This window comes from Aureobasidium subglaciale (assembly GCF_000721755.1).
Source record: "Aureobasidium subglaciale EXF-2481 unplaced genomic scaffold scaffold_4, whole genome shotgun sequence".
Taxonomy (NCBI): domain Eukaryota; kingdom Fungi; phylum Ascomycota; class Dothideomycetes; order Dothideales; family Saccotheciaceae; genus Aureobasidium; species Aureobasidium subglaciale.
The window spans coordinates 240761-264392 of NW_013566991.1; the positions used below are offsets into that span (position 1 = coordinate 240761).

At 50.8% G+C, this 23632-nt stretch overlaps 12 protein-coding genes across 12 annotated transcripts; 5 read left to right on the top strand and 7 right to left on the bottom strand.

Moving 5' to 3' along the window:
* Nucleotides 1-712: 712 nt before the first annotated feature.
* AUEXF2481DRAFT_2651 (uncharacterized protein) lies at nucleotides 713-1275 on the top strand (the record flags this gene model as incomplete). The annotated part of the gene is made up of 2 exons (XM_013490665.1): nucleotides 713-828; nucleotides 879-1275. 2 exons carry the CDS (start codon nucleotides 713-715, stop codon nucleotides 1273-1275), a joined length of 513 nt encoding a protein of 170 aa, XP_013346119.1.
* Nucleotides 1276-2046: 771 nt separating this feature from the next.
* On the bottom strand, nucleotides 2047-3506 carry AUEXF2481DRAFT_37251 (uncharacterized protein). The gene is made up of 4 exons (XM_013490849.1): nucleotides 3272-3506; nucleotides 2880-3221; nucleotides 2458-2828; nucleotides 2047-2402 (listed from the first exon to the last, which is right to left on the bottom strand). The coding sequence occupies exons 1-4, from the start codon at nucleotides 3408-3410 to the stop codon at nucleotides 2220-2222; spliced, it is 1035 nt and encodes a 344-aa protein (XP_013346303.1). The 5' UTR covers nucleotides 3411-3506; the 3' UTR covers nucleotides 2047-2219.
* A 64-nt stretch (nucleotides 3507-3570) lies between these two features.
* Nucleotides 3571-5362, bottom strand: AUEXF2481DRAFT_541770 (uncharacterized protein). The gene has a single exon (XM_013491054.1). The coding sequence runs from the start codon at nucleotides 5202-5204 to the stop codon at nucleotides 3732-3734; it is 1473 nt and encodes a 490-aa protein (XP_013346508.1). The 5' UTR covers nucleotides 5205-5362; the 3' UTR covers nucleotides 3571-3731.
* Nucleotides 5363-6357: 995 nt separating this feature from the next.
* On the top strand, nucleotides 6358-6777 carry AUEXF2481DRAFT_2654 (uncharacterized protein; the record flags this gene model as incomplete). Its single annotated transcript, XM_013490666.1, has 3 exons — nucleotides 6358-6538; nucleotides 6604-6689; nucleotides 6742-6777. 3 exons carry the CDS (start codon nucleotides 6358-6360, stop codon nucleotides 6775-6777), a joined length of 303 nt encoding a protein of 100 aa, XP_013346120.1.
* Nucleotides 6778-7472: 695 nt separating this feature from the next.
* Nucleotides 7473-8978, top strand: AUEXF2481DRAFT_27084 (uncharacterized protein; the record flags this gene model as incomplete). The annotated part of the gene is made up of 1 exon (XM_013490781.1): nucleotides 7473-8978. One exon carries the CDS (start codon nucleotides 7473-7475, stop codon nucleotides 8976-8978), a length of 1506 nt encoding a protein of 501 aa, XP_013346235.1.
* A 38-nt stretch (nucleotides 8979-9016) lies between these two features.
* Nucleotides 9017-9427, bottom strand: AUEXF2481DRAFT_542173 (uncharacterized protein). Its single transcript, XM_013491055.1, has one exon. It carries the CDS (start codon nucleotides 9277-9279, stop codon nucleotides 9055-9057), a length of 225 nt encoding a protein of 74 aa, XP_013346509.1. The 5' UTR covers nucleotides 9280-9427; the 3' UTR covers nucleotides 9017-9054.
* AUEXF2481DRAFT_542274 (uncharacterized protein) lies at nucleotides 9428-10554 on the top strand. Its single transcript, XM_013491056.1, has 3 exons — nucleotides 9428-9749; nucleotides 9805-10131; nucleotides 10193-10554. Exons 1-3 carry the CDS (start codon nucleotides 9576-9578, stop codon nucleotides 10475-10477), a joined length of 786 nt encoding a protein of 261 aa, XP_013346510.1. The 5' UTR covers nucleotides 9428-9575; the 3' UTR covers nucleotides 10478-10554.
* A 76-nt stretch (nucleotides 10555-10630) lies between these two features.
* AUEXF2481DRAFT_2656 (uncharacterized protein) lies at nucleotides 10631-14812 on the bottom strand (the record flags this gene model as incomplete). The annotated part of the gene is made up of 2 exons (XM_013490667.1): nucleotides 10631-14326; nucleotides 14378-14812. The coding sequence occupies 2 exons, from the start codon at nucleotides 14810-14812 to the stop codon at nucleotides 10631-10633; spliced, it is 4131 nt and encodes a 1376-aa protein (XP_013346121.1).
* Nucleotides 14813-15644: 832 nt separating this feature from the next.
* On the bottom strand, nucleotides 15645-17331 carry AUEXF2481DRAFT_37256 (uncharacterized protein). Its single transcript, XM_013490850.1, has 5 exons — nucleotides 17083-17331; nucleotides 16945-17026; nucleotides 16760-16888; nucleotides 16369-16711; nucleotides 15645-16318 (listed from the first exon to the last, which is right to left on the bottom strand). The coding sequence occupies exons 1-5, from the start codon at nucleotides 17298-17300 to the stop codon at nucleotides 15879-15881; spliced, it is 1212 nt and encodes a 403-aa protein (XP_013346304.1). The 5' UTR covers nucleotides 17301-17331; the 3' UTR covers nucleotides 15645-15878.
* Nucleotides 17332-17638: 307 nt separating this feature from the next.
* AUEXF2481DRAFT_542181 (uncharacterized protein) lies at nucleotides 17639-18490 on the bottom strand. Its single transcript, XM_013491057.1, has one exon. It carries the CDS (start codon nucleotides 18232-18234, stop codon nucleotides 17752-17754), a length of 483 nt encoding a protein of 160 aa, XP_013346511.1. The 5' UTR covers nucleotides 18235-18490; the 3' UTR covers nucleotides 17639-17751.
* Nucleotides 18491-18526: 36 nt separating this feature from the next.
* AUEXF2481DRAFT_86650 (uncharacterized protein) lies at nucleotides 18527-20852 on the bottom strand. The gene is made up of 3 exons (XM_013491006.1): nucleotides 20550-20852; nucleotides 19579-20497; nucleotides 18527-19527 (listed from the first exon to the last, which is right to left on the bottom strand). The coding sequence occupies exons 1-3, from the start codon at nucleotides 20817-20819 to the stop codon at nucleotides 18980-18982; spliced, it is 1737 nt and encodes a 578-aa protein (XP_013346460.1). The 5' UTR covers nucleotides 20820-20852; the 3' UTR covers nucleotides 18527-18979.
* A 779-nt stretch (nucleotides 20853-21631) lies between these two features.
* AUEXF2481DRAFT_2659 (uncharacterized protein) lies at nucleotides 21632-23009 on the top strand (the record flags this gene model as incomplete). Its single annotated transcript, XM_013490668.1, has 4 exons — nucleotides 21632-21843; nucleotides 21897-22221; nucleotides 22275-22815; nucleotides 22867-23009. 4 exons carry the CDS (start codon nucleotides 21632-21634, stop codon nucleotides 23007-23009), a joined length of 1221 nt encoding a protein of 406 aa, XP_013346122.1.
* Nucleotides 23010-23632: the final 623 nt, after the last annotated feature.

Here is a 23632-nt window from a genome sequence, read left to right on the forward strand (position 1 = left end):
CTCGGATGGCGTGCTGTCTCGATCCAACGGGTTGTGAAAATGCAAAAACCAATTCGACTTCCTGGACTCTTTCTTGGAGAAGCAACATGCCGGGGGCCTTTGCAGACTCATTGCTCATCTCGTGTGGTGCAGCAGCCCAGTGTGACCAGGTGTCAAAATGCAAGAACCAATTTGAGATCCTGGATGCTGTCGTCGAGAGACAAGATGCCTGGGGCCATTGTCGAATCAGTTCCTCGTCTCATAGATGATGTCCCAGCTAATCAGGGAGCTGTGGAGATGCAAAGACCAATTCGATCTTCTTGACGCTGTCGTCGAGAGATGGGGAACTTAATACTCTACCCGATGAGGCTGCTGTACACCAATACTCTCTGCATTGCTACGCGTGCGGTCGATCACGTACTTGACGGTGGAGAGAGAGTCGTGTCTGCTCTCTGTCAGTGGCCTGGCTATCATGGAGCAATGCACAGATTCGACATACCTTTGACTACGCTGCTGGAGTATCCTCTTGGGGTTAATGTTGAGAAGAACCAGAGGCTGCTGTAGGCTAGCAGGGAGTAGTGCTTCTTCACTCCGGTGTCGGTCAACGCCAATCGCCGACGCCAGTCACTGGTATAGCCAAGCATACCACTAGCGTCTGCGTATCGATAGCTGCGCACACTCATGTCGCTCACCTCTCCAATTCTCGGCGCACGCAGGTCACCAAGACATCAAAATGGCCTTCCCCTGCACTCGTTGCCCCCTCGCTGTCGACTACCTGTCGGAGCACCTCAAGGTGCACGACCTCCCCTATAGATGTAGTACGTGTGCACAAGCGCACTTCTATACCCCGTAGGTCATGACTGCTGAGAGGACCAGTCACGTATACTGATAGAAAGCAGGGCTAGACTCCGCGGCCACCACGCCTCCCTGCACCAAGGACGTACAATTTCTCTGGCCGAGGAACGCACCGCCAGGGCCATCAATGCGGCTTTGGCAGTCGAGCGTAGAGGCGGAGGTTATGTCGCCCCTCCCGGCACATTCTCCCACTTCGCTGCTGGTGCTGGTGCTGCCCCGCCTCCTGCCGCCGCCGCACCCGGGCCTCTTCTCCTTCCTGGCACAGTGGCTCCCCTCGCGGGTCCAGTGGCCGTGGTCCCTCCTCCTCCTCCACCACCACCACCACCACCACCACCACCACCACCTGTTACTGCTCCCGGCCCTGTCGTGCGTGTGCCAATGTGGACGTGGGGTCTCGATGGGGAGAGAGAAGAGATTCCGGGCTACTTCGTCGATGCCTAGTTTGGCATCGTCTACGGCGCTGGGCCTGTCATACCCGGCGGCCGTCAGTGATCGCCCCTGTACGTATAACGAGCAACTCGACCAACATATACCGGGTCTCTAACCATCGTCTATAGCTCCGCCGCCTCCTCACCATCCTCTTTCGCCCCTCCCCATTCTCTGCTGCCCCCCTCCTCTCCCGCCACCCCTGATGTTGCAAGACACAGGGGCACGGTTTGAGCACGATGAGACCGAGAGAGAATGATTTGTTAGAATAGACGGGCACAGCAATAATAACGAGACGGGTTCACTGGTGTTTCTCTTTCTACGTGCCTATGCTTTGTGATTGACGTGCTGTGGTGATTCATCGTGCAACACATCCGTACTAATTCAACCCCTTTCGACTGCTGGCGGGAGACGCTGTTCAATTGATTCACAGCCCGGCATCTGACGTCGGTGCTGCCCGTGCATGTCTTTCGATGACTGACTGCTACGAGGTATGAGTTCTTCGTGCTTCACGTCCGCGATGTGCCATATATAGTGCGCAATGGTTCGATCGATGGGGGTCCTTCAGGGTCGGGGCCAGGAGGACCTCATGTACTGCTTCGCTATGGTGGGTACATCGTACCGATACTTGGTGCGGCCACTCACTCTGCTTGCCTCGTTCGTTGTACAGACACGTGGGACTAGGCGGGACGGGCATGTTCAGGAGCCCGGTAGTATGTATCGGAGTAAATCCTGGGCGAGTATCGATGCATACAAAACTTCCTCCAGCATATCAAGTATTAAGATCACGCTGTTGAAGGGCTTAATGTTTTCTGCTTGACAAGCTCATGTACTGGGAGCAACTAAGCTCTGTCTTTCCACTTGCGTGCTCTCCCACATCGGAAAGGATTTTGCATTTTGACAGCTCTATTTTGATGCAGTGACTATATCTGGAGTCGCGAGACAGCACCGATGTTCGCCTATACCTTGTATACAATCTTGAAAGAAGAAATCTTGCCTTCTCGGTGCATGGCAAAGCCGTCGTGAATGGAATCCAGACTATCAAACAGCTTGACATTGTTTGGCTTGATCTTTCCTTGCTCTAAATAAGCTGGGAGTTTCTCGAATAGTTCGGCTGATAGCTCGTGGTCATCAATGGAAGCCTGCGAGTATGTTGTCAGTATCATCTGAATGTGTTGTGAATTTATTGAGACTCACGGGCCACTTGAACTCCTTGTATTGGTGATCCTTGAGGAAAGCAGTCCAGACCAGGACGTCGGTGATTTTGACGTGTTTGGCGACGTCCTCGGTGTTTGCCTTGCCAGGGCGAACAGTGCAAAGGGTACCACCCCCAGACCTGATCGCCTTCGAGGCTTGTGCAGAAGAGTCCCTTGAACCGATGGTGTCGAACGTGTACTCAAGATCGGGCGCCGCCTTTTTGATATCCTCAACAACAGCAGAATCATTGTAGTCAAAGGCGTGGGCGGCTCCCAGCTTCTTGACCAGATCAAAGTTTTGTGGACTGCAGGTTGTGATAATGTTAAAGCCATACATGGCAGCCTCTTGAATGGCATAAGATCCGACACTCGCTGTGGTACTTGTCAGTTCTGCTCAAGCGAGGTGCTATCTTCCACACTCACAGCTTCCACCCCAGATCAAGATGCTTGTCTTTGCATTCTTCTTAGGGATTGCCAAACAATCCTTGGAAAACATGGCCAGCCAGGCAGTACACGAAGCAAGCGGAAGAGTTGCAGCGTCTTCCATCTTCACACCATCAGGGACTTTGAAACTGATGCGATCATCCACGAATGTGTGGCTTCCGTAGGCTCCGAGACCTTTGATCTCACCACCCCAGATGAGACCAGCGACCACATCTCCTTTCTCGAGGTTTTTGGTATCTTTACCGGTCTCTTCTACGGTACCGACAAAATCACAGCCGAGGACTGTTCCGTCGCCGAATGCATTGGAGTCGAGTGTCTGGACTGAACAATCTTAGCGAAGGCTTTCATCGTCGGTCCGAGGTACCACATACTGTCAGTGGGGTTCTGAGCAACGTACTGAACTTTCACAAGACTTTGATGTGCTGCACGCTCAGGCAGTTGGACATCATCCTTGACCAAGGTTTGCTTGCCATCGCGTTCGCGTTGTACGTATGCCGTGCTGTTGGTCATGATGTAATTGATTCAAATTGCTAGATGATGCTGCAGATGAGCGTGGTGAAGGAACTGGCGGCAGAGATGTACCAAACGTCACGATAGCGTTTGTCAGCTGCCAGAAGAGCCCAGGTGGGGTCAAGATGATCCACCCCGCTTTTCGGATCTTCCAAATCTGGCTTCCCAGCGTTTATGCCTTCCTTGTTGGGAAGACTTCGTTTCTCGAGAGATCTGCCTCAGGCTTGAACTACAGCTGGTTAGAGGCTCGTATTATCGCTGCGCAAAAATTCGCAAAGTATGCAATATACCGCCGTACGATACAATGACCTTGTAACGTCTTTACAAGTTGTAGAATCTCAAATACCCATCCATATCCAGACTGATCAAAGTCCTAGACTGCTCAAGCCAGTGTTCTCCATAAGCAGATCTGATCATACCAATTCCCGCAGGTTTCTCCAACCTCCATTTGACATTCTTGTCTTGGTCCCACATTTCGATTGTGCCGTCACTACTCTTGAGGAGTAAGACCCTTCCTTCTTCTAACCATTTGACTCTAATGCTACGTGCAAAGGCTCTCATCATACGATCTTCGATCTCGAGGACGAACGAAGTTTTGATCGTATCGTTGAACGGATTCCAAATCAAGAGCTTCGCTTCAGAGTTTATCGCAATCTCATCTCTCAAAGACCAGGCTACGCTAAGCACCCTCTTATAGGTGTCGTCGTGTGTGAGGTCTGCAACCTCTTGTCCAGTCTCGGCAGAGTAAACGGTGACAAACATGGTCTGTTTGACGGTTTGGTCCTCAAGAGTTTTCTTCTTGCAACCGGTGAACAGGACATGCTTCGAATTCGGAGACCATTGACCTCTCGAACCTTGTCCTCCCATAGGTCCAATGACATGCTTGCATTTCCCGGTAGTAGTATCATAGATGCGAAAGGTGCCATCAAATGATGCGGTGGCGATATTCTGATCATCTGGACTAAAGCCTGCCCACGAAATTGTATCTGTATGATGGCGCAGAATATGTTTCCGCACGTCGTTGACAAGGTCATAAACCACCAATCCTTTAGTGGACTTTATTGGCACGTGGTTCGAGCTTTCCTCATGGGACTTTCTGTTGTCGATGCGAAACAATAAGAGCTTTCCATCCGAGCTGAAAGGGGTTGCACAATAAAAGCCGAGGTCGTCTGTTATTCGAGGTAGGCACTTGGACTCTAGTGTAGACTGTAGCTTGTTGAGTGCATTTCTGTAGTCCGCACGAATGGTTTTCAAGAGCTGTGGTATCGCGGAAGGACCAAGCAAATCGTGTGTTGATGTTATGATTGGCTCCAAGGACTTTTCTAGTAATTCATCAACATCTAGAAGCTGTGGCTGCTGGACCTTCCGGCCATCTCGATCCAGCTCCAGGAAAAGAAGATCCGAATCATCTTCTGGCTGATTGGCGGTCGCTATCATAAGAGAATATCCTCCAGCATTGGTCAGTACTGGAATGAAATCGATCCCAATCGCGGACTTTACAAGTCCCTTGAACGTCAAGCAACATTCTTTTGTTTCGATGTTGAATATGCTAACCATTGCTCCACTCGAGGTCGCAATGAACTTCTTATCAGGGCTAAGTGCAGATAACGTTGTACCATATTGAGTGTTATCGCCATGTGGAACCTCGATCTTGTAGTCTTCTTCACCCCAAAACCGATGAGCTGGCTTCTGGTCAGAGGCCGCCCATGATGCAGTACTGCCATTGACGTCAAGGTCTTTCTCAACTGCATATACAAACTTCTCCAGGAACTGTGCTCTGTTCATGCCGGGCATACTGGTGTTTATGTAATGATGTTCAATTATGTGATCGTTCTAGAAGAGAGATTCAAGGGATGGTTATAGCACTAGGCAGCAACTGTAGGTTTCGCGGGCAGGAACAACGGCGTCACATTGAAGATCAGCTTTCGATGACATCCGTATGCATCCTCTATCATAACGTCCGGGGTGTCTGTTGAGAACATCCTATCTGGCTGTTTCGGATACGATCTCGGAAATAGCACTTCCTCCTACGCACTGCTTTTCGAAAATCATCACACTTTGATGGCTAGGCCAGAACCGCTGCCATTACGAAAACAAACATGTTGACCTCTATCAGAGTTTCCATAGTTGAGGCAAGCATCTATGATGAATCAATCGCATTGGAAAAAGTGATTTTGTGCACGAGGGCAGAGCAAGTAAGCGAGCCTCAACGGCTCTGTCGAAGCTTCTCCACATTCTCGTCTATCTCTCGTGCGTAATGTTCAATGATCTGCCGGTACGTTAGGCACGTCCGTGTAGATAAGACCGATGGGACTGTATAAGCTCTATTGATGGTGGAGATAAATGTAGAGATCTACTTGTCGGCACCACGGAACCAGAAGATCGCGTGAGCTTCGTCCCCATAACCCCGGTTCGAGAGGCATCCGCTAAACCCCTCGCAAGATACGCGAGATGATAGCAGTGCCAGAAGTCCCCTTACGATCGTCGTTAGAAGAGGAGAATATGGGCAATCTGTCTGACAATCCTCTGGCCAGATGTTCGAGCTCCAGTATCTCCGCGTATCTCGGCCACCATAGATGGTTTTCGCTGCGAAGATCGTTGTCATGATCGTCTATCAACAGATAGTAATTCAACTTTAGCCCGTCTCTTTCGGTCGTAAGAGCGCTGTTACGTATGGTGGGGACTATCTTCGCAAGGTATACTGGGAGAGAAGACCATCGAAGGCTCTCAGGTACGATCGTCCTGATAGAATGAAGAGTGTTAACAATTTGCCAATGTCATGGCCTTTCGTCCGGGGTGCTTGTTAGCGACAGGAAGATGAGAGATGGGTATAAGTATGGTCGTCTGGTCGCAAGGACTCAGCAGAACACCAACAATCTCTTTCTCCTTACCCATACTCACAAGACAACACTCCTCGCATCAACCTGACCAACATACATCCAACACAATGAAGTTCTTCACCAGCATCCTCGCCCTTGCCACCATCGCTTCTGCAGCATCAACCCCCAAGATGGAACGTCGCACAGCAGTTGTCGAGAAGCGAGCATCGGCTCTTTGCGGCCCTCTCGACACACCCATGTGCTGTGGCACTGATGTTCTTGGTCTTGCCGACCTCACCTGTTCCTCTGGTGTGTCTTACCCTTCTCGGACCTCCTCTTTGTGTATCTCAGCATACTGATGTGACTATTGGCAGTCCCAAACACTGTCACAACCACTGATGACTTCACCGCATACTGCTCCAGTGGTGGCAAGACTGCTGAGTGCTGTGTCACTTCGCTGGTAAGTTGCTCTTTATATGCAGTTCAGAGACGTGTGCTGATCATCTGTATAGCTCGGCAGTCTCGGTGTCGCATGCGGCGCCGCCTAAGTAGCCAACGTCCTCGATATCGGGCTGTATGTCAATGTTTTCGTAATGTAGTAACGCATGTACTATTATGTATCAGAGAGATGCTCTTATTTTCAACCATTCAGGATTGCGTAGTGCCGGTAACTGAAGAGCCATACATCGCGTTGATGTTGTATGCAACATCTGCATACCTTAGCCTAGATATGGTCAGAAGATCGGAGCAAGCGCGTATGGTAGACGCGAGACCCCCTTCTCGCTTGTCCAAAAGTCGTGGTCGAATACCTCACAGCGGAGCTTCGGAGCTTCGGAATCGTCGCGGTATCAAAAGCCGAGTCGTGCTTGAAAGCCCTTATGCCTCTGAAACTCTCTCCTCCGCGTCACCAGAAAGAAGGCAGTCTAACGCTCGCTGTATACGCACCCCAAAGCGGTCAAGTGGCTGTCGGAACGTCTCGGATGCAGGATTTGTCCTCGTTGCCTATACCAATTAAGATATCCATGTTGTCGTCAATATGTCTTGAGAAGTTTCGCCACGACCATGGTTTTTACTAATGCCACATCACCGCTTACTCGGCCCGTGAACGGTCTCAATGCTGGGCTGGATGACTGATGGTAGATAAGCAACTGCTGCTTCTTCTTGTGAGCAGCTGTTCTCCTCTTCCGGCAGTCGTCAGATGCTTCGTGCGCTGCATCGCCATTGCCCCGAATTACTGGACGAAATGACTTCCAACCCAGTTCTCATCGTTGGTGCTGGCCCAACTGGGCTATGTCTTGCACTCTGGCTCAGCCGACTGGGAGTCTCCTTCAGGATCATCGACCAAGCTTCTGGTCCTGGCACAACTTCACGAGCCATCATTGTCCATGCAAGAACGCTCGAGATGTATCAGTCTCTTGGTATCGCGGAAGATATCATCTCACACGGATCGAAACTCGAAAATGTCACCATCGCCCAGCAGGGTCAAATTAAAGGCTCATTGAAATTCGGCAATGTGGGAACTGGACTCAGCCCTTTCCCCTTTATATTGTTCCTTCCTCAAGACATTCAGGAACGAGTCCTGATAGACCATCTCAGCTCGGCTGGCATCACCATCGAGCGAAGCACATCACTGGAGTCCTTACGCCAAACCGAACATGGCGCAGTGGCGCGAGTCCGCGGTAAAGACGGAGAGCACGAGGGTATAGTCGCAAGTTATGTCGCTGGCTGCGATGGTGCCAGAAGCACTGTACGTAAAAGTTCTGGCATCAAATTCGAAGGGGGCACATACGAGCAACGTTTCTTCGTATCTGACGTCAACGTCGAGGGTCATATCCCCACTGGAGATGTCAATATTTTCGCCTCAGGACGCGACTTCTGTATCGCGATCCCTCTGCCTGGCGAACAACGATATCGTGTTCTCGGTTTGGTTCCGGAAGATGTGAAGGAAGATGATCTGGATTTCTCTGATATCCAGCCTGCAGTGGAAAACAACACCAAGCTTGGGATCACGAAGGTCAACTGGTTCTCGACATACTCAGTCCATCATCGAGTAGCGTCTCAATTTCGAGATCTTAATGTTTTTCTTCTGGGTGATGCTGCGCATGTTCATAGCCCCGTTGGAGGCCAGGGCATGAACACAGGACTCGGAGATGCAGGTAATCTTGCATGGAAATTGGCAACATGTCTGAAAAGCAAGACTGATCGCGCTATTCTGGACACCTACCATCAAGAGCGCGCTGCGTTCGCAACTGAGCTGGTCAACTCGACAGATCGCATTTTCACTTTAGTACAGTCAAGGACAATCATGGGCACCATCGTAAGATCCTTCATGCTTCCCTATGTCCTGCCTTTCGCTTTCGAATTGCCATGGATTCCAACATTTGCTTTCAAGAAGAATTCTCAGATTCAAATCAGCCATCCTCAGAGTGATCTGTCAACTGGAAAAGGTGCTGGATCCAGATTGCCATGGGTAGAGGTCGGGGATAGCGACAACTATGAATCGTTGAGGAGTTTATGCTGGATTATGCACGTGTATGGGAGTGCGAGCGAGGAGACCGCGGCGTTGTCGTCTGAGTCTGGCGTACAATTGTACAGGTTCAAATGGTCTGACTCAATGTCGAAAGCTGGGCTCATTCGTGATGCTGTGTATCTCGTAAGACCAGACGGTTACATTGGGTTCTTAGAAGTTGGGTCAGGTCAGACCGCTCGCGACTACATGAGTAGGTGGAACATTGCTGACCTCAATTGAAACTCTATATTCATGACGTAACGGTACGATCCCCCTTGTGCTGGAACCACCTCTTGTGCAATGGCATGTCGACCATCTATATCGTACCGACAACCTGGTTCATTCCATCGAAGGGTTGAAGATAGTCAACACGACGTTCAACAAAGACTTCTGCATCCATGGAGCCAAGGTTGGTACCATTGTTGTCCAAACAGCCAGTCTTGATAGACACGACATCGGGAAGTCTGGCGGATTCTCCGAAGAGGGTACTGCCGCAGTCGCTGCAGAAGTTGACAATGTAGGGAAAGCCAGAATCTGACATGTAGGACCAGGTCTTTGTCTTGCTTGGCCACCAAGAGATTAGCGCAAGAATCCAAGTGGCCTTAACGTCCCAATCGTACCCTCAATAACCAAGTGTTGCCTGGGAGCGATGATGTTGACGGAGAAAGCGCTGGCGGTACGCTGATTGGGTGCCAGTGGCTAGTCGAAAAAAACACAAAGGCAGGAGCATACCTTCTGGCAGTCGAGGCAGTGGCAGATGAGAAGCCTGAGGTTCAACAGCTCAAGACAAAAGGAATTGCTGTACAGCTAATAGATCTGCAAGGACCAATCGACGACATGACGAAGGCCCTCGGAGATCAAGAGGTGGTCATCGCCATCCTTCCCATCGCCGCCACCATCGATCAGATACTACTTGCGCCAGCTACAAAGGCCGCTGGAGTCAAGCGCTTTGTTCCCACTGTGTTTGCTCCCGTTGCACCACCTAAAGGGGTATTCACCCTCAGAGACACCGTAGGTCATGGCGTCAACAGACAATCGTAGATACAATCTTCTGACAATGCCATAGAAAGAAGATGTACTTAACCACATCAGAAGACTTCACCTTCCTTACACTATCATCGACGTCGGCTGGTGGAACCAATTGACTTTACCCCGATTACCCTCTGGTCGCATCGACAAACTCGTCAGCGGACTTGGTGAACGCAATCCTGGAGATGGCAACGTCCTTTCGGCCTTTACACATGACCGCGATGTCGGTCAATATGTTACTCGCGCCGTTCTTGACCCTCGAACCCTCAACAAATTTGTCTTCATCTACTCGGAGCAACTCACCATGAATCAAGTATACGACAAGCTTGAGAAGGTCAGCGGCGAGACTGTGCCTCGCAACTACGTGATTCCATCCTTCCAGCCGGAGTTGGTTTCGCACATCTAAACTGACATGGCTACCATAGATCCCGGAACAAGAGCTTGCTGCCAAATTGGCCGAGCTCAAGGACATCACCATCCGTGACAATGACTTCTTGCCCAAAGCGGTGTATGAGTACCAATGTTTGTGGGGCGTGAAAGGCGATAACAACGTCCAGAATGCCGAATATCTGGAGTCTTGGAAGTCCAATGGGGCAAAAGATCATCACTCTAACATTGCACATTCTTCACGAAATTTGGCGACTGCTACGTTCAGTTGTACAGAAGCAATTCCCCCAGATCACATAATGACGTCTCCAGTACAAATGTAAACACAGAACGAAAGGATCGAGAGTGTGATGAGATATTTGTGAGGTAATGAGAGGAAATTTATGATATACAACTGCCAATTCAATAAGAACGCCATATAAGCCCCTGTCCAAGCACATATCTATTTAGAGAAGAGAGGACAAAATTAAGCCATCCTAAATGCTCAAGAAGAAACTCTTCTCGCCCTCTTGAGGCACCACCATAGATCTCTTGATAATGGGATCCGCACACGAAAGTCTGATTCTCTCAACCGTAGCGGGCGAGTGTAATTCAAGCACCTCATCCTCTCCCCATTGTTTTCTAGCAGCCTTCAATGCATCTCTGATGGCGAAGAAGACTGCCGAGCCCATGAACAACGGTGGCTCACCAACACCACGTGATCGTTGAATTGTACGCAGATTCTCCCAGTTGACATCCTTGAGAAGCGAGACATTGAACTCCTGTGGAATGTCGCGGAAGCCAGGGATCTTGTAGGCACCGGGCCCGCGAGTGAAGATCTGACCAGAGGCACGATGCCAGAGTGATTCCTCCATGGTGAAGAGGCCCATGCCTTGGACGAAAGCACCTTCAATTTGACCGTAATCGATGGCAGGATTGATACTGCGACCGACGTCCATCTTGATGTCAGCACGGCGGCAAGTCCACTCACCGGTGAGTGTGTCAACTTCGACTTCGGCGGCGGCGACACCTTGGGTGAAGTAGAAGTACATCTGACCAGTGTTGGGGCCCCAGACGTAACCAATATCGGGAGTCTTGTAATGTCCTTGAGCCGAAAGGTTGACGCGGTCGAAGTAGGCGGCGTGAGCGAGCTCCTTCATGGTAGCCTTGGGACCAAGCTTCTCTCGGTAAGGTGCCAGACGCTCATTCAACTGGGCGCAAGCGTTGTGAATAGCATAGCCGTTGAGATCAGACGACGCTGAAGCGGCAGTTGATGATGTGTTAGGAACGGTATTGGTTGCAGTTTCCGAGATGAAAACATCCTCCATGGCAACACCGAGGTCTTCGGCAGCGATGGAGATCATCTTTGTGTTCAGACCTTGACCCATCTCAGTACCACCATGGGCAACAAGAATAGAGCCATCATGGTAAATATGTACTAATGCTCCTGCTTGGTTCAGGAAAATTGCGGTGAACGAAATACCAAATTTGGTAGGAATCAACGAGATACCCCGCTTAAAGTACTTGCTCTTTTCGTTGTAAGCAGCGACTTCCTTCTTCCTTTCTTCGTAGTTACACTCTTCCTTGACTTGCTTGTACATCAAAGGAACGTAGTAATCCTTGAGCTCCTGGTTGAAATGAGTTTGATCACCTGGCTGGTATAAGTTGATTTCGCGAAGGTGATCAACGTCCATGCCAAGCTTGTCTGCGACTTCTGACATGAAAGTCTCGGTAATGAACATGCCTTGAGGTCCACCAAAGCCACGGAAAGCAGTGTTCGATACCGTGTTAGTCTTCGCAATACGACCGCGGACGTACACGTTCGGGATCTTGTAAGCGTTGTCGACGTGAGCAAGCGCACGATCCACGACAGCACCACTGAGATCCTGACTCCAACCCCCGTTGTTGAACACATCAGCATCAAGAGCTTGGAGCTTGCCATCTTTGTTGACAGCGACCTTCCATCGAGTAAGGAACGGATGTCTTTGACCGGAAGTCAATATGTCCTCGTCGCGGTTGAGCATACAGCGGACTGGTCGACCGACCTTCTTCGCAGCTGTAGCACAGATACCTGCAAGCTGAATAGAGCGAGTCTCCTTACCACCGAAACCACCACCTAGACGCTTGACACGACAAACAACCTTGTTGGCTGCGACTCCAGTCACTTGAGCAACATATGTCTGTGTCTCGGCAGGATTTTGTGTGCTGCTGAAAATTTCCATTTCGCCGTCTTCGGGCTTAGGAACGGCAACGCAAGCATTTGTTTCCAAATAGAAGTGCTCTTGACCACCCATGCGAGCCACACCGGTGAATACGTGATCAGCCTCGGCGAAAGCCTTATCAACATCACCGTTCTGGATGTATCGGTAGTGGTCGAAATAACTCTCCTTCAAAATGGCCTCCTCAATGGTGAAGATGGCAGGGAGCTCTTCATAATCGATCTTGACGGCACGAGCACCAGCCTCGGCCAGCTTGGCTGAGTTGGCCAAAATCATACCGATTGGCTGACCAGCGCAGAATACCTCGTCGATGGCGAAGAATGTTTCATCGCAGATTGGGGCACCCCACCAATTAGCCTCTGGATTGGGCAGATCTCGGTGGTCAACCCACTCGATAACGCCAGGAATTTCCAGTGCAGCCTCGTAGTTGACGCCTGTGATCTTGGCATGTGCTTTGGTTGACAAGACCATGTAACCATATAGTTCGTTCTTCTGTACAGGAATATCGTCTGTGTACTGTGCTTCTCCGGTGCTTTGCTTCATAGCTGCCACATGTGGTTGCTCCTTGCCGAGAATCTTTTGTTCATAGGCTTCTCCAGCCTTATGATCCTTCTTACCGAAGGAGATGATGCGCTCGATCTCACCAAGAGCGTCGTGGTCAATGTTCGCATCAGTAACAGGAAGCTCGGTCAAGATCTCGTGGTAGAAGCGATAGAAGAAGCCAAGGGCCAAGGACTTGCGGTATGTTGCCATACCACCGGGTACGCCGAATCTCAGATCGAAGTCTTTCTCGAGGGCGTTCATAACAGCCTCCAGAGTCTTCGGATCAGAGAACTTCTTGCCAGTAAGGGCTTTAACTGCCTCCTTGGCAGAGATTGTGACGGGTGCCATACCACCATATACCAGACTGCAATCTTCGACATCGTTGGAATCACTTAGTACAACACGAAGGGCAGCATTGACAATGGCAATGTCGTCGTCCTTTCTCTTGGACACTTTGTATGCTCTCATGTATTCATTCTTCTCTTTGAAAACTGGGATCCTGATGCTTGCGATGATGGCATCAGGGGGTAAGGCGGTCAATCTGTATGCCTTGAAAAAGTCGGACATGGGGATCTCAGTGGTCTCGTCGAGCGACTTGGCAACAATGGTGGCATTAGTGGCCATGAACACAGGGTTCAAATCGGAGATGGGCGAAGCCGTGGCCAGGTTACCAGCTGGTGTACCGACGTTTCTGATTTGACGTCCGGCAAAGTACTTCAGTTGCTTGAGAATGGCATTGAAAGGCTGTCCCTTGGTAGGCCCGTAGCGCTCGATTGCATCACGAGCAATTTGTTCAAGATCCGTCAGAACAACGTTGCCTCCGATCTCCAGGTAGTCATCGTGGAACTCGAATTGGCGCAACTCGGCAATATCACCAACAAAGACGGAGGCGGTATATTGCATGCCCTTGAACTTGACTTCGATCTGAGTTTCTGATGAACCACCGATGATCTTGGCTGAAGGATATACGCTCTTGATCTCTAGTAGTTGCTGTAGAGTGACTGGTCTGAACCACTTCTTTTTCTTGTTGCCGAAAGCTAGCGGCTTGAGCTCATGTTTCTTCAGTGCCGGAGGGAAGATGAGTTGTGTATCAGGGTTGTACTCGATAAAGCCAGGGGGCGTAAAGCGCTTGATTGGCTGATCATCAACAAAGCCTTTGCCGTCCATGCAGCAGCCTCCAGCTCTTCCACAACCGTTCGAAGGTGGTGTTATCTTAGTGGCGTTGCCATTTGTTTTGCAGCATCCGCCCTCGGTCGAGACAGCTTTATCGTCTTTACAGCAACCACTACCACTCGAGGATGACTTTTTGAAAGTCTGGGCGGCGTCGAGGATGGGTCTGTATCCCGTACATCTACAGAGGTTGCCGTCGCATCCTTCTTCTATCTCGTGTTCGGTCGGTTCGGGGGTGTTGCGTAATAGGGCATAAAGACTCTGCAAGAGTGTGTCAGTATCGGCGGAACGAGCGGAGCTAGCCAATCATACCATGACTATGCCAGGCGTACAGAAACCGCACTGACTTCCATTCCCCTTTGCTATCCTTTCTTGCACCGGATGTGGGTTCTTGACACTGCCGATACCTTCAACAGTGATGACATGCTTTCCGTCCACGCTGACTAGAGGAGCCAGACATGCGTTGACAGAGGCGTGGTATATCTTCTTGGTCGTTGGATTGAATTGTGACACGACTACTGTGCATGCACCGCAACCACCCTCGGCACAACCGAGCTTTGTTCCTGTCAAGCCAATGCCACGAAGGTATTCAAGCAGTGTGACCTCGGGGTCTGCTGTGTCGAGCACGACCTTTGTGCCGTTCAGGTAGAATCTCAACGTGTCATCATACTCCTCGGTAACAGACGAGAGGGTGTGTGTGGCTGCCTGGGATACAGCTGGTTGAGGGTCGATCAATCCAGGTGCCATGTTCGACTATAGTTGTTCGGTCTTGGTTTCAATTCATGTATAGCAGCCGGGGAGGTACGATGATAGTGTGGCGAACGACGGAGACGTCTCTGGGTATATCCTAAGCTGAGTACATGTATTCAAGAGGAAGAGTCGAATGACCAGACGGAAGGGGAAGGTATATGGGATTACCCTTCTGTGCCTTATCAGTGGCCGCCGCCGTTTCTTGCCTCTCCACTGTTCTGCGTATCGCAAACAATGCGGGGCACAGCGCCCAAGGGTCCTTGACTTACGTGCCTCTCACTAACAACACCACGCATCGCGGCTCTGCCCCAGTCCTGGTGCGCGCCGCAACAGATGCAGCAATTTGTCACCAGAATAAACCCTTTCTTGCACGCTTGTCAATGCTTCAACATGACCTCTCAAGTAAGCACTCGAGTATCGGCCTGTAATGATTTCTGTGGAGTGTCGGCGGTGTCCGCCGGGCCAGAATCTCTGCCGCTTGCAGGCTGGCAAACTTGCAGTGACATCGGCGTCGGCGTAAAAGCCAAAAGTCACAAGGGGAACATAATCATAATATCGTATGCACTTCCATCACGTGATGATACCAATACCAGCTCAGCTGGCTCATCTTCATTGGTCTAGTGGTCATGATTTCCGCTTGTCAAGAGAAATCTCGTCAAGCGCGGGAGACCAGGGTTCGATTCCCTGATGGAGAGCTCTATCTTTGGTCACTGGTGTTACCTCTATGTCTTTTGCTTATTGACGGGCCTAGAAGAATTCGTCGATGATCAATGTTATTTTACGTAGCGACAACGGAGACGACGCTGCGTTGACAAGGGAGAAATTTCAACGCTTCAATATTTGAATGTGAATCATTTTTCTGAATTGTAGTATTCTAACAACATGTAACGCTCCGAGGGGGTATCTTCTTCTTATCCGCAATTATTAGCTCCTGTCGAAATGCACGAGAAACCGAACCCGAGACCGCCCCGAAACCACTGACTCCTTTTTGAAACGCCTTTGCTATGCGAACTTCCCTCGCTATGTGATAAAGAGAACACCTGAAGCGACAAGCAAGTGACTATCACTCGTCAATAGGAACGTCAACCTCCTCCTCGTACTCCTCGTACTCGTCGGGAGCAAAGTACTTGGCGACGACTTCCTTCTCGCCGCGAGCACGTTCGGCTGAGAGCATGAAGCGAACAGTACCCTCCTTGCCGCGCTCGCCAACTCTGCTCTGAGCACCAGCCATGGGAGTAGTGCTGATTGCAGGGGAGTTGGAGTTTTGTTCGGCGCCGAGCACGACTGAAGAGACTGCTTGGTGCTTTGAGCCGTTGTTGGTGGCGCCATTGGATGCGCCATCAGGACGTTCGTACCAGTGAGTGTAACGAGCGAGTTTGGAAGCGGTGGCCTCCTTGTTTAGCACGATTCGAATAGCAACGTAATTGTCAATAGTAAAATTTGGGCCGACGATGGTGGCGTGACGGTGATGAGTGTAGAGATCAAGGAGATCCAAGAGAGTCTCTACGATTTGGTCAGTCTTGCTTTGAGCTTACAAGATTCTGGAGACGTACCCATGATTGCGCCACGGGTGGTGAACCACGCTTCAAGGTTGATACCATTAGGTCCCACGACTCTGTCCATGTCGGAATCGGTAGTAAGGTTGAGAAGACGTGCGGTCAGCTCAATGCAAGCAATGGCCATGGTCGCGGAGGTCTGCTTCAAGGGCGCGAATGTGCGGTACAAATCAATAGACATGTTGAACGACATTCTGCCAAGGGTTTCCATGGGACCTTCCAACTGTTTGACAAGCTTGATCACAAGTTCCTGAGGATGTCTTGTTCTGAAATCAAAGCTAGCCGATTCCAGCATAAGGCGCTCGAGGCCTACAACAGTCTTAGAAGGCTGTTCGAAGACCTTATAAAATCAGCGGAAGACCTGAGACCTTGACTATGATAAACTCACGGGGTCATCGGGGCTCAGATGTTCAGACGAGGGAAGTTTGAGGTTCCAGGCGGCGCAAAGAACTTCGCGAGACTTCTTCAAGGTGTCTTCGACCTTGCAAGCAAGGAACAGCGCGGCGGCAGCAGCATCCTAGCAGAGATCATCAGAATTGATTGGCAAGTTTTCACGGCAGGGAAAATAATTACGGCCCACATGTACTCGGTGTCGGCATGGACCAGGCGGAATTTATGATAATAGACAACTGCGGTGTTAAAGGTTCGGACAGGCCTAAAAGAAGCGATAATTAGAATTGATCGTCAACGATCTTTGGCGGAAAGACTAACAACTGCAAAGCCTTTCTGGTGTTGTCGATGTAGTGTACACCCTGGAGACGAATACTGTCCTCCTTCTGTTCAGTTACACCGATAGCAGCCAGGGCGCTTCTGATCTGCTGTTCAAAGATGTAGGGATTGGCAACTTTGATGAAGGAGGGATGGGGTCCGACACCGTCGCCGTCAGGCGCACCGCCATTCTGCGAGATGTCTCTTGATTGGCTCATCATCAAAGGCGAATTTTCTGATGTAGAGTTGACCAGACGCCCAGGTGGTGATGGCGATGATGGTGCTGGAGATTCGCGTCCTCTTGCGTCCGTGCGTTCTGTGGAGTTAAGTTCAGCGCGACGCCAGCGACCTTCACTCATGCCCATTGAGGCGATGTATGGAAGGTTGTTCTCCTTGTCGCCACTTGCACCTTCCAGCTCTGCCAGTCTGGAGATTTCTGCAAGATGACTCATTAGCAGGGCGACCAGAGCAATGGCTGTTGGTGAAGCATACCATCCTCGCTGTCGTCTTCGCTCATGGGCGCTTCGTCGCTGACGTCGTGTTCCTGGTCTTCCCAGACGGTGATTTCCTGGTCCGGGATGAAGGCTACAGGTATGTCAGACGCTTCAATCTTGCAGGTAGGTGTTACGTTTGTACACACCATCCTGGGCCTCTCTCCAAGTGTTGAACGCGTCATTCTGCGAGACGAAGCTCACGGGCTGGCGACCATCTGTTGAGCATCAGCATATACAAACGAAACTGGTCCTGGATCTTCAGTTGCTTACCAACAGCACTGGGTGCCACATCCTCGGAGGCGTCGCGGCTGTCCCAATGGTGTGCACGTCTTCTGGGGCGACCTCGACTCTGGTAATCTTCGTCGTCCCACTCAGAACGCTCTCCAGAATCGTTCTGCTGGTCGTGGTCGATGTCAAGGTATGAGGTCGAGGACACAGGAAGAACAAGTTCCTGCAGAGGCTGGCGGTCTCTGTGTACTTGGTGGGCGCCAAAGTCCCAGCGAGACTCAGCCAAGCGCGGCTGGGGGACAAAGCCTTCGTCAAGTGTTGGCTGCGCGCGGAAATCGAGATCAGCATGACGGAACTCGCACTGGATGCTGCTAAAGGTGCAGCGTCCCATCTGCCACATGCGGCATATGGGTCTCTGACTTCTCTGCATCATGGCGTGTGAGGGTTCCACTCTCTATCGATCTTCATCAGTAAGATCGTATGTAAGGACTGGAGTGCAAGATGGGTATGAATGCGCCCACCAGCATCATTGGATCAGCCAATGGAAGGTTTCCTTACCTCTTGCGCAAGATCGTTGAGAGAACTGCTGGATTGTCGTATGGAGAGATTCTGCCGGCGAATACTCCAAGTGCTTTGAGATTTGGAGAAGCTTTTGTCACAGTATTGTGGTGCTGCTTCAGCGTGTCACTCGGGAAGAAGATTGCGAGTAATGCGTGGTGCTGGATATGGACTGATTCGACATCAGCAGAGCTCCATGACTCGCGAATAGTGTTCCGCTGGGTCTATCTCGACAGCCAAGGTCGGACTTTGAGTCCTCTGAGCAGCCAAGAGGACTACAGTCTTGCTAGCGAAGTCACTCTCATCCTTTACACCCAGAGACTGCACACCCAGCGACATCTACTTGTAATGATTGGGCTGCTTGTTAGGGGGTAGATCTGAGACCATATGCTACTTTACATACATGCTACCTCTCATCCAAGTATACATGATGGAAGGACTTTCCTCTGCATAGACATCATCAAGCAGAGATGGACAAAGGTAAGTAATCAGATGATTGGCTCTATCAAACGACATGAAATGCTTGCCTCCAGCGTATGCGAGTATATGTTCTATCAATGCAATGCTCCTCCAGTCCTTTCTATGCTAATGCTTTGAACTTTCTAGCCAGGTCTGTGTGTTCAATCAAAGCCTCTTTGAGGACTCATCAGATGGCTTGAGACCTTAGCTAGTTCCTCTTGGGAAGGAATGGACCCCAACCAGCTCTCGCCACTAGAGATTTCCAACTTATCTTTCAGCTCCTTGGTAACTTCTTCAACCTCGCCCTCAACATCGAGATACCATCGCAAGAATTCACCGACTTCTGTATTTTCATGGTTGCCATGGAGCTTCTTCGAGGCATGGCGATCAGAAGAGTATATGTTCACATCAACAGCAGTATGACCGTGAGTGCTCCATCCAGTCTGACTACGTTTGCTGATGATGTCGGCAATTGTCCAAGGGCTCAGGACAGGGTGTTCGATGAGATGGTCGATTTCTTCGCGAGTGACGTCTTTGATACCCAGATTATCGTCAATTAAAGTGGTAAGATACTTACGGAGATCGACACCCGAGTGTTTGGGGGACGAAAGGTGCGAGAAGTACAGACGGGCAGTGTGCTCGGTGCTGTGAGTTGCGTTGGCGAGAACGCCAGGGTACCAAAGGTATTCAGGGTAGTTGACATTGAGTTCTAGGGCGCGGTCAGCAAAGTCAATACAGACGGAATGCGGAAAAAACTTACGTCTGGCAGTAGCAAGGCCGCCGGTCTCATGGTCACTGGTGGCGACCATGAGACCTTCAGTGTCATCGTCCTCGAGGAAGTCGATGACGGCCTGCATTGCTCTATCGTAGGCAAGCACCTCGTGGACCTGAGCGGCAGGGTCGTTATTGTGACCAGCGTGATCGATCCTACTTCCTTCAATCATGAGGAAGAAGCCCTGGTCACTGTCTTTCGTGGCGTCGCTGAGGGCACGGAGGGCGGTCTTGGCCATTTCCTCAAGCGACGGATACTGGTCGTTGACATGTCTGCGATCGATCTCGAAGGGGATGTCGGTGGGCGCGAACAGGCCAAGCAGAGGGAGCTTGACCGAGGAGCCAAGGTCGAGACCATCAAAGTCTTCGCGAGAGGCAATATAGTTCCAGCCGTGCTCGTCTGCCTTCTCAATGAGGTCCTTGCCGTCAGCTCGGCAGCCTCCGACGGTGGTGTTGGGCAGGAAATGACATCTTCCTCCACCAAGAATCAAGTCGACGTTTCTGCCCAGAGGGCCGTTGCCGATGAGTTGGTCGGCAATCTGATCTTCCATAGCACGAGTTCTGACGTGGGCGGCGAAGCATGCAGGGGTAGCGTCGGTGATGCGAGTAGTGACGACAAGGCCAGTGGTGTAGCCAGCCCTCTTCGCGGCTTCCATGACACTCCCGCAAGGTGTGTGATCGGGCATAACGCTGATGGCGCCGTTGTAAGACTTGTGTCCGCAGCTGAAGGCAGTGGCTCCGGCAGCACTGTCCGTGACGAGACTGTTACTGCTTCGAGTACGACTGTTTCCGATAAAGTGCTTGTCCAAGGTCAGAGTGTCGTCCCAGGACAGCTCGTTGACATGCTGTCGGAAGCCGCGAGTCAAGGCCAGCGAGGCAGGACCCATACCGTCAGATACCATGAACACCTGTTGCTCCTAGTCAGTACTGGGCTTGAAGTTCCTCGAAGGACGGACTAACAAGGTTCCTCTTTCCATTGGGTCGTTCGCGATGTGTCTCTGGATTGGCCTCCGACGTCTGGTGTTGATACACGACGGCTAGAACGATGATGGCGGCAGTTGCTACAAGACCCCAGGTGAAGAGGGCAATCTCTCGATATCTTGCCCATCGTGAGGCAGAGGGTTGGCGGTGGGGTCTTTGTCCAGTCAGAAGAGCGTCCTCTTCGGTCGCTCGCTCATCATTATGCGACGACGGACGACGCGTAAGCATCGGTTCTTCTCCTCGAGCCATTATGTTGTTCGGAAGAGTAGGGGGCTCGAGGACGAGTCAATCGTTAAATCGTTCGTTGCTAAGGGCCTCATGACCCAAAGCTATGACGCCTGTTCTTGGCTTTCTGCATGTGAACGATTCCTTATCTCCGCAGATAAGCACTTAATCGTCCGTTACTCCTCCTGCCTTCCCATACCAGCAATCCACCCGTCCATGCAATTTTTGGACGCAGACTTGATGGACACTGATTTTAGTGGATGCATCAAACATGGTAAGTCGGCGACTTCGCTGGTCGGATCCGTCGGAGGATCACTGTGCCACGAAAGTACACCTCGCGTGCCGAGGACGATACACTCAATTCAGGACTATTCTCTTGCAGCCACCAAAGATTGGAAAGTCATCGCAACAGTCACTACTCAAATCACGGTACCCTCAGTGTTAGCAGACTACAGATCACTGATGTTTGTAGCCATCAGGTCTATGACTCAGAATCTTCACCTTGCAGACAATGACTTCGACGAAAGCATGATCAAGGAGCATTGTGCCGGAGGCTGCCTCCTCAGATGCTAACAATGATAGCGATATAAGCGCATATAACGTAGGTGCTTTGCAATCTCATATTCCATTGACTACGTACCCGAGTGTCGGCCGCAATCCATTGTCTTCATCACCCAGTCACCCTACTGACAATACGAAGGGCTCAAAACAGCCAAGCCTTTGCATTCCTTTCACCTCTCAGCGATGGTCCATAGATCGTCTGCATTGCTATACCTTACTTAAACTTCTGCACCGCTCAATTTAGCTCAGGTCTTCATTTCTGATTTATCGCAAATATGGCTGCCCAAAATAAACCAACGGTTGTCAAGACCTATCTTCCTGATTCCGCATCAGGTCACCTCCCGAAAACCCGCGAGGATGACGCTTGGGGTGCACAATTTCGCACTCACTTCAACACCGAGGAAAACCTCGACAAGCCTTCCGACATTCAGAAGCTCGAAGCTGAGCGCGAGGCAAGGAAGAAGCATTACGCCAACATCGCACATGAGTGAGCCTTCCCCAACACTGAGCGTGCTGATCCGAAAACTAATTTCCACACAGCTACTATGAATTAGCAACTCTGAGTCTTGAGTTCGGATGGAACAAGAAATTTCACTTTGCACCATTCTTGGACGACAAGCAGTCGCTGCGCGAGGCGTTGGCTGCTCATGATCACTATCAATTCATGACCATGGGTGTCAGACCTGGTATGCGAGGTTTAGATGCTGGTTGTGGTGTTGGCGAGCCTGCTCGTCAGTATGCAAGATGGGCCGACGTACATGTCACCGGCGTTACCATCACTGAATATCAGGTCTACCGTGCACAAATGTTCGCCGAAGAAGAAGGTATGGCTGACAAGGTCGACTTTGTTCGAGCAGACTATTGTGTAAGGCAGCTATCCCATGACACCGACTCATATCACGCTGACCCAGTGCTCAGAAAATGCCATTCCCGGACAACCACTTCGATTTTGTCTTTGCTCAGGAAGCCACCGTTCACGCCCCCGAACTACGTGACGTCTACACCGAGATGTGTCGTGTGCTCAAGCCTGGCGGTTTCATGAGCGTAGGCGAGTGGGTCATGACTGACAAGTTCAATCCCAAGAATCCACAACATGTCGACATACGCCGCAGAATTGAACGTGGTAACGGTATTGCCAATATGAAAACTGCCAAAGAAGCAATCTCCGAGTTCAAGTACACCGGTCTCGATGTTTACCACATTGAAGACCATGCACTCAAGGGTCTTCAATCTCGACCCTGGTGGCTCCCTCTTGACGGTAACACTACTCAATTCCAAGACAGGAGTGACTGGTGGACAGTGTTCTTCCTCAAGCCTACGGTGTGGCATATCTGCAAAGCTTGGGTCAAGTTCCAGGGCTTGGTTGGTCTATACAACAAGACCGACTGCGATACGGTCTTGGAAGCGATGAACACGCAAGGTCAAGCTGTTTGGGGATTGAGAGATGGTGGCAAACAAGGTATGCGTGACCATCACGACTTTGCTGTGCAGTATGCTGACCTCGCTCCAGGAATATTCACGCCCATGTTGATGATGTACGGAAAGAAGCCTGAGAACTGGGTTCATCCTGACCCAGTGAAAGCCAGAGAGGCTGCAGAACGAGTGGCTGCCGCAGCAGAGGAGTTTGCAAAGAGCAAGGACAAGACTACCTAGGGTGGAATCTTCATATTGCCTACTCACTTCCAAGACACCAGCGTGAATACCGCGTCGATTCGTCGTCCAAAAGACCATCATCTAAAACATTTGCTTTGTCGTAGCCCCTCGAGAATCACTCTCGCTAGTTTCAATTCATGTCACGTTCCTTTGTACCACAATCACGATTTAGCCGACTCCACATCCCCCATGCCGTGAACACCATTGACCGCCCTCCTCTTGAGCATGCCCGTGACCAACTTCCGAATTTCCGCAAGCCAAAAGTCAATTCTTCCGCCCTCAGGACTCCACAAGAAGTGGATCCGGATGAGATGACCCCACATCTCGCACCCCGCACGTTCTAGAGGATCCACTCTTGCCGCAACCTTGTCTGGGTAAGGACGACCGCCCGTCCTGGGCTGCGGTCTCTTTTTGGGCACAAACATGGAGCGCCACACGGCAGTTGGGTTGCCCTTTGGACTTGTCTCTGGTCATGAGCGCCTTGTTCCAGTAGGGCTCCACTTTGTGATGGAGAGGGCGGAATCAAAGGGTAAGTTCGGATACGAGGAAGAAGGTAAAGGTACAGCTTTTCCTATCCCGCTGTGCACGTTGACTCTCGTACGTATATAAAGAGGGATCATCGC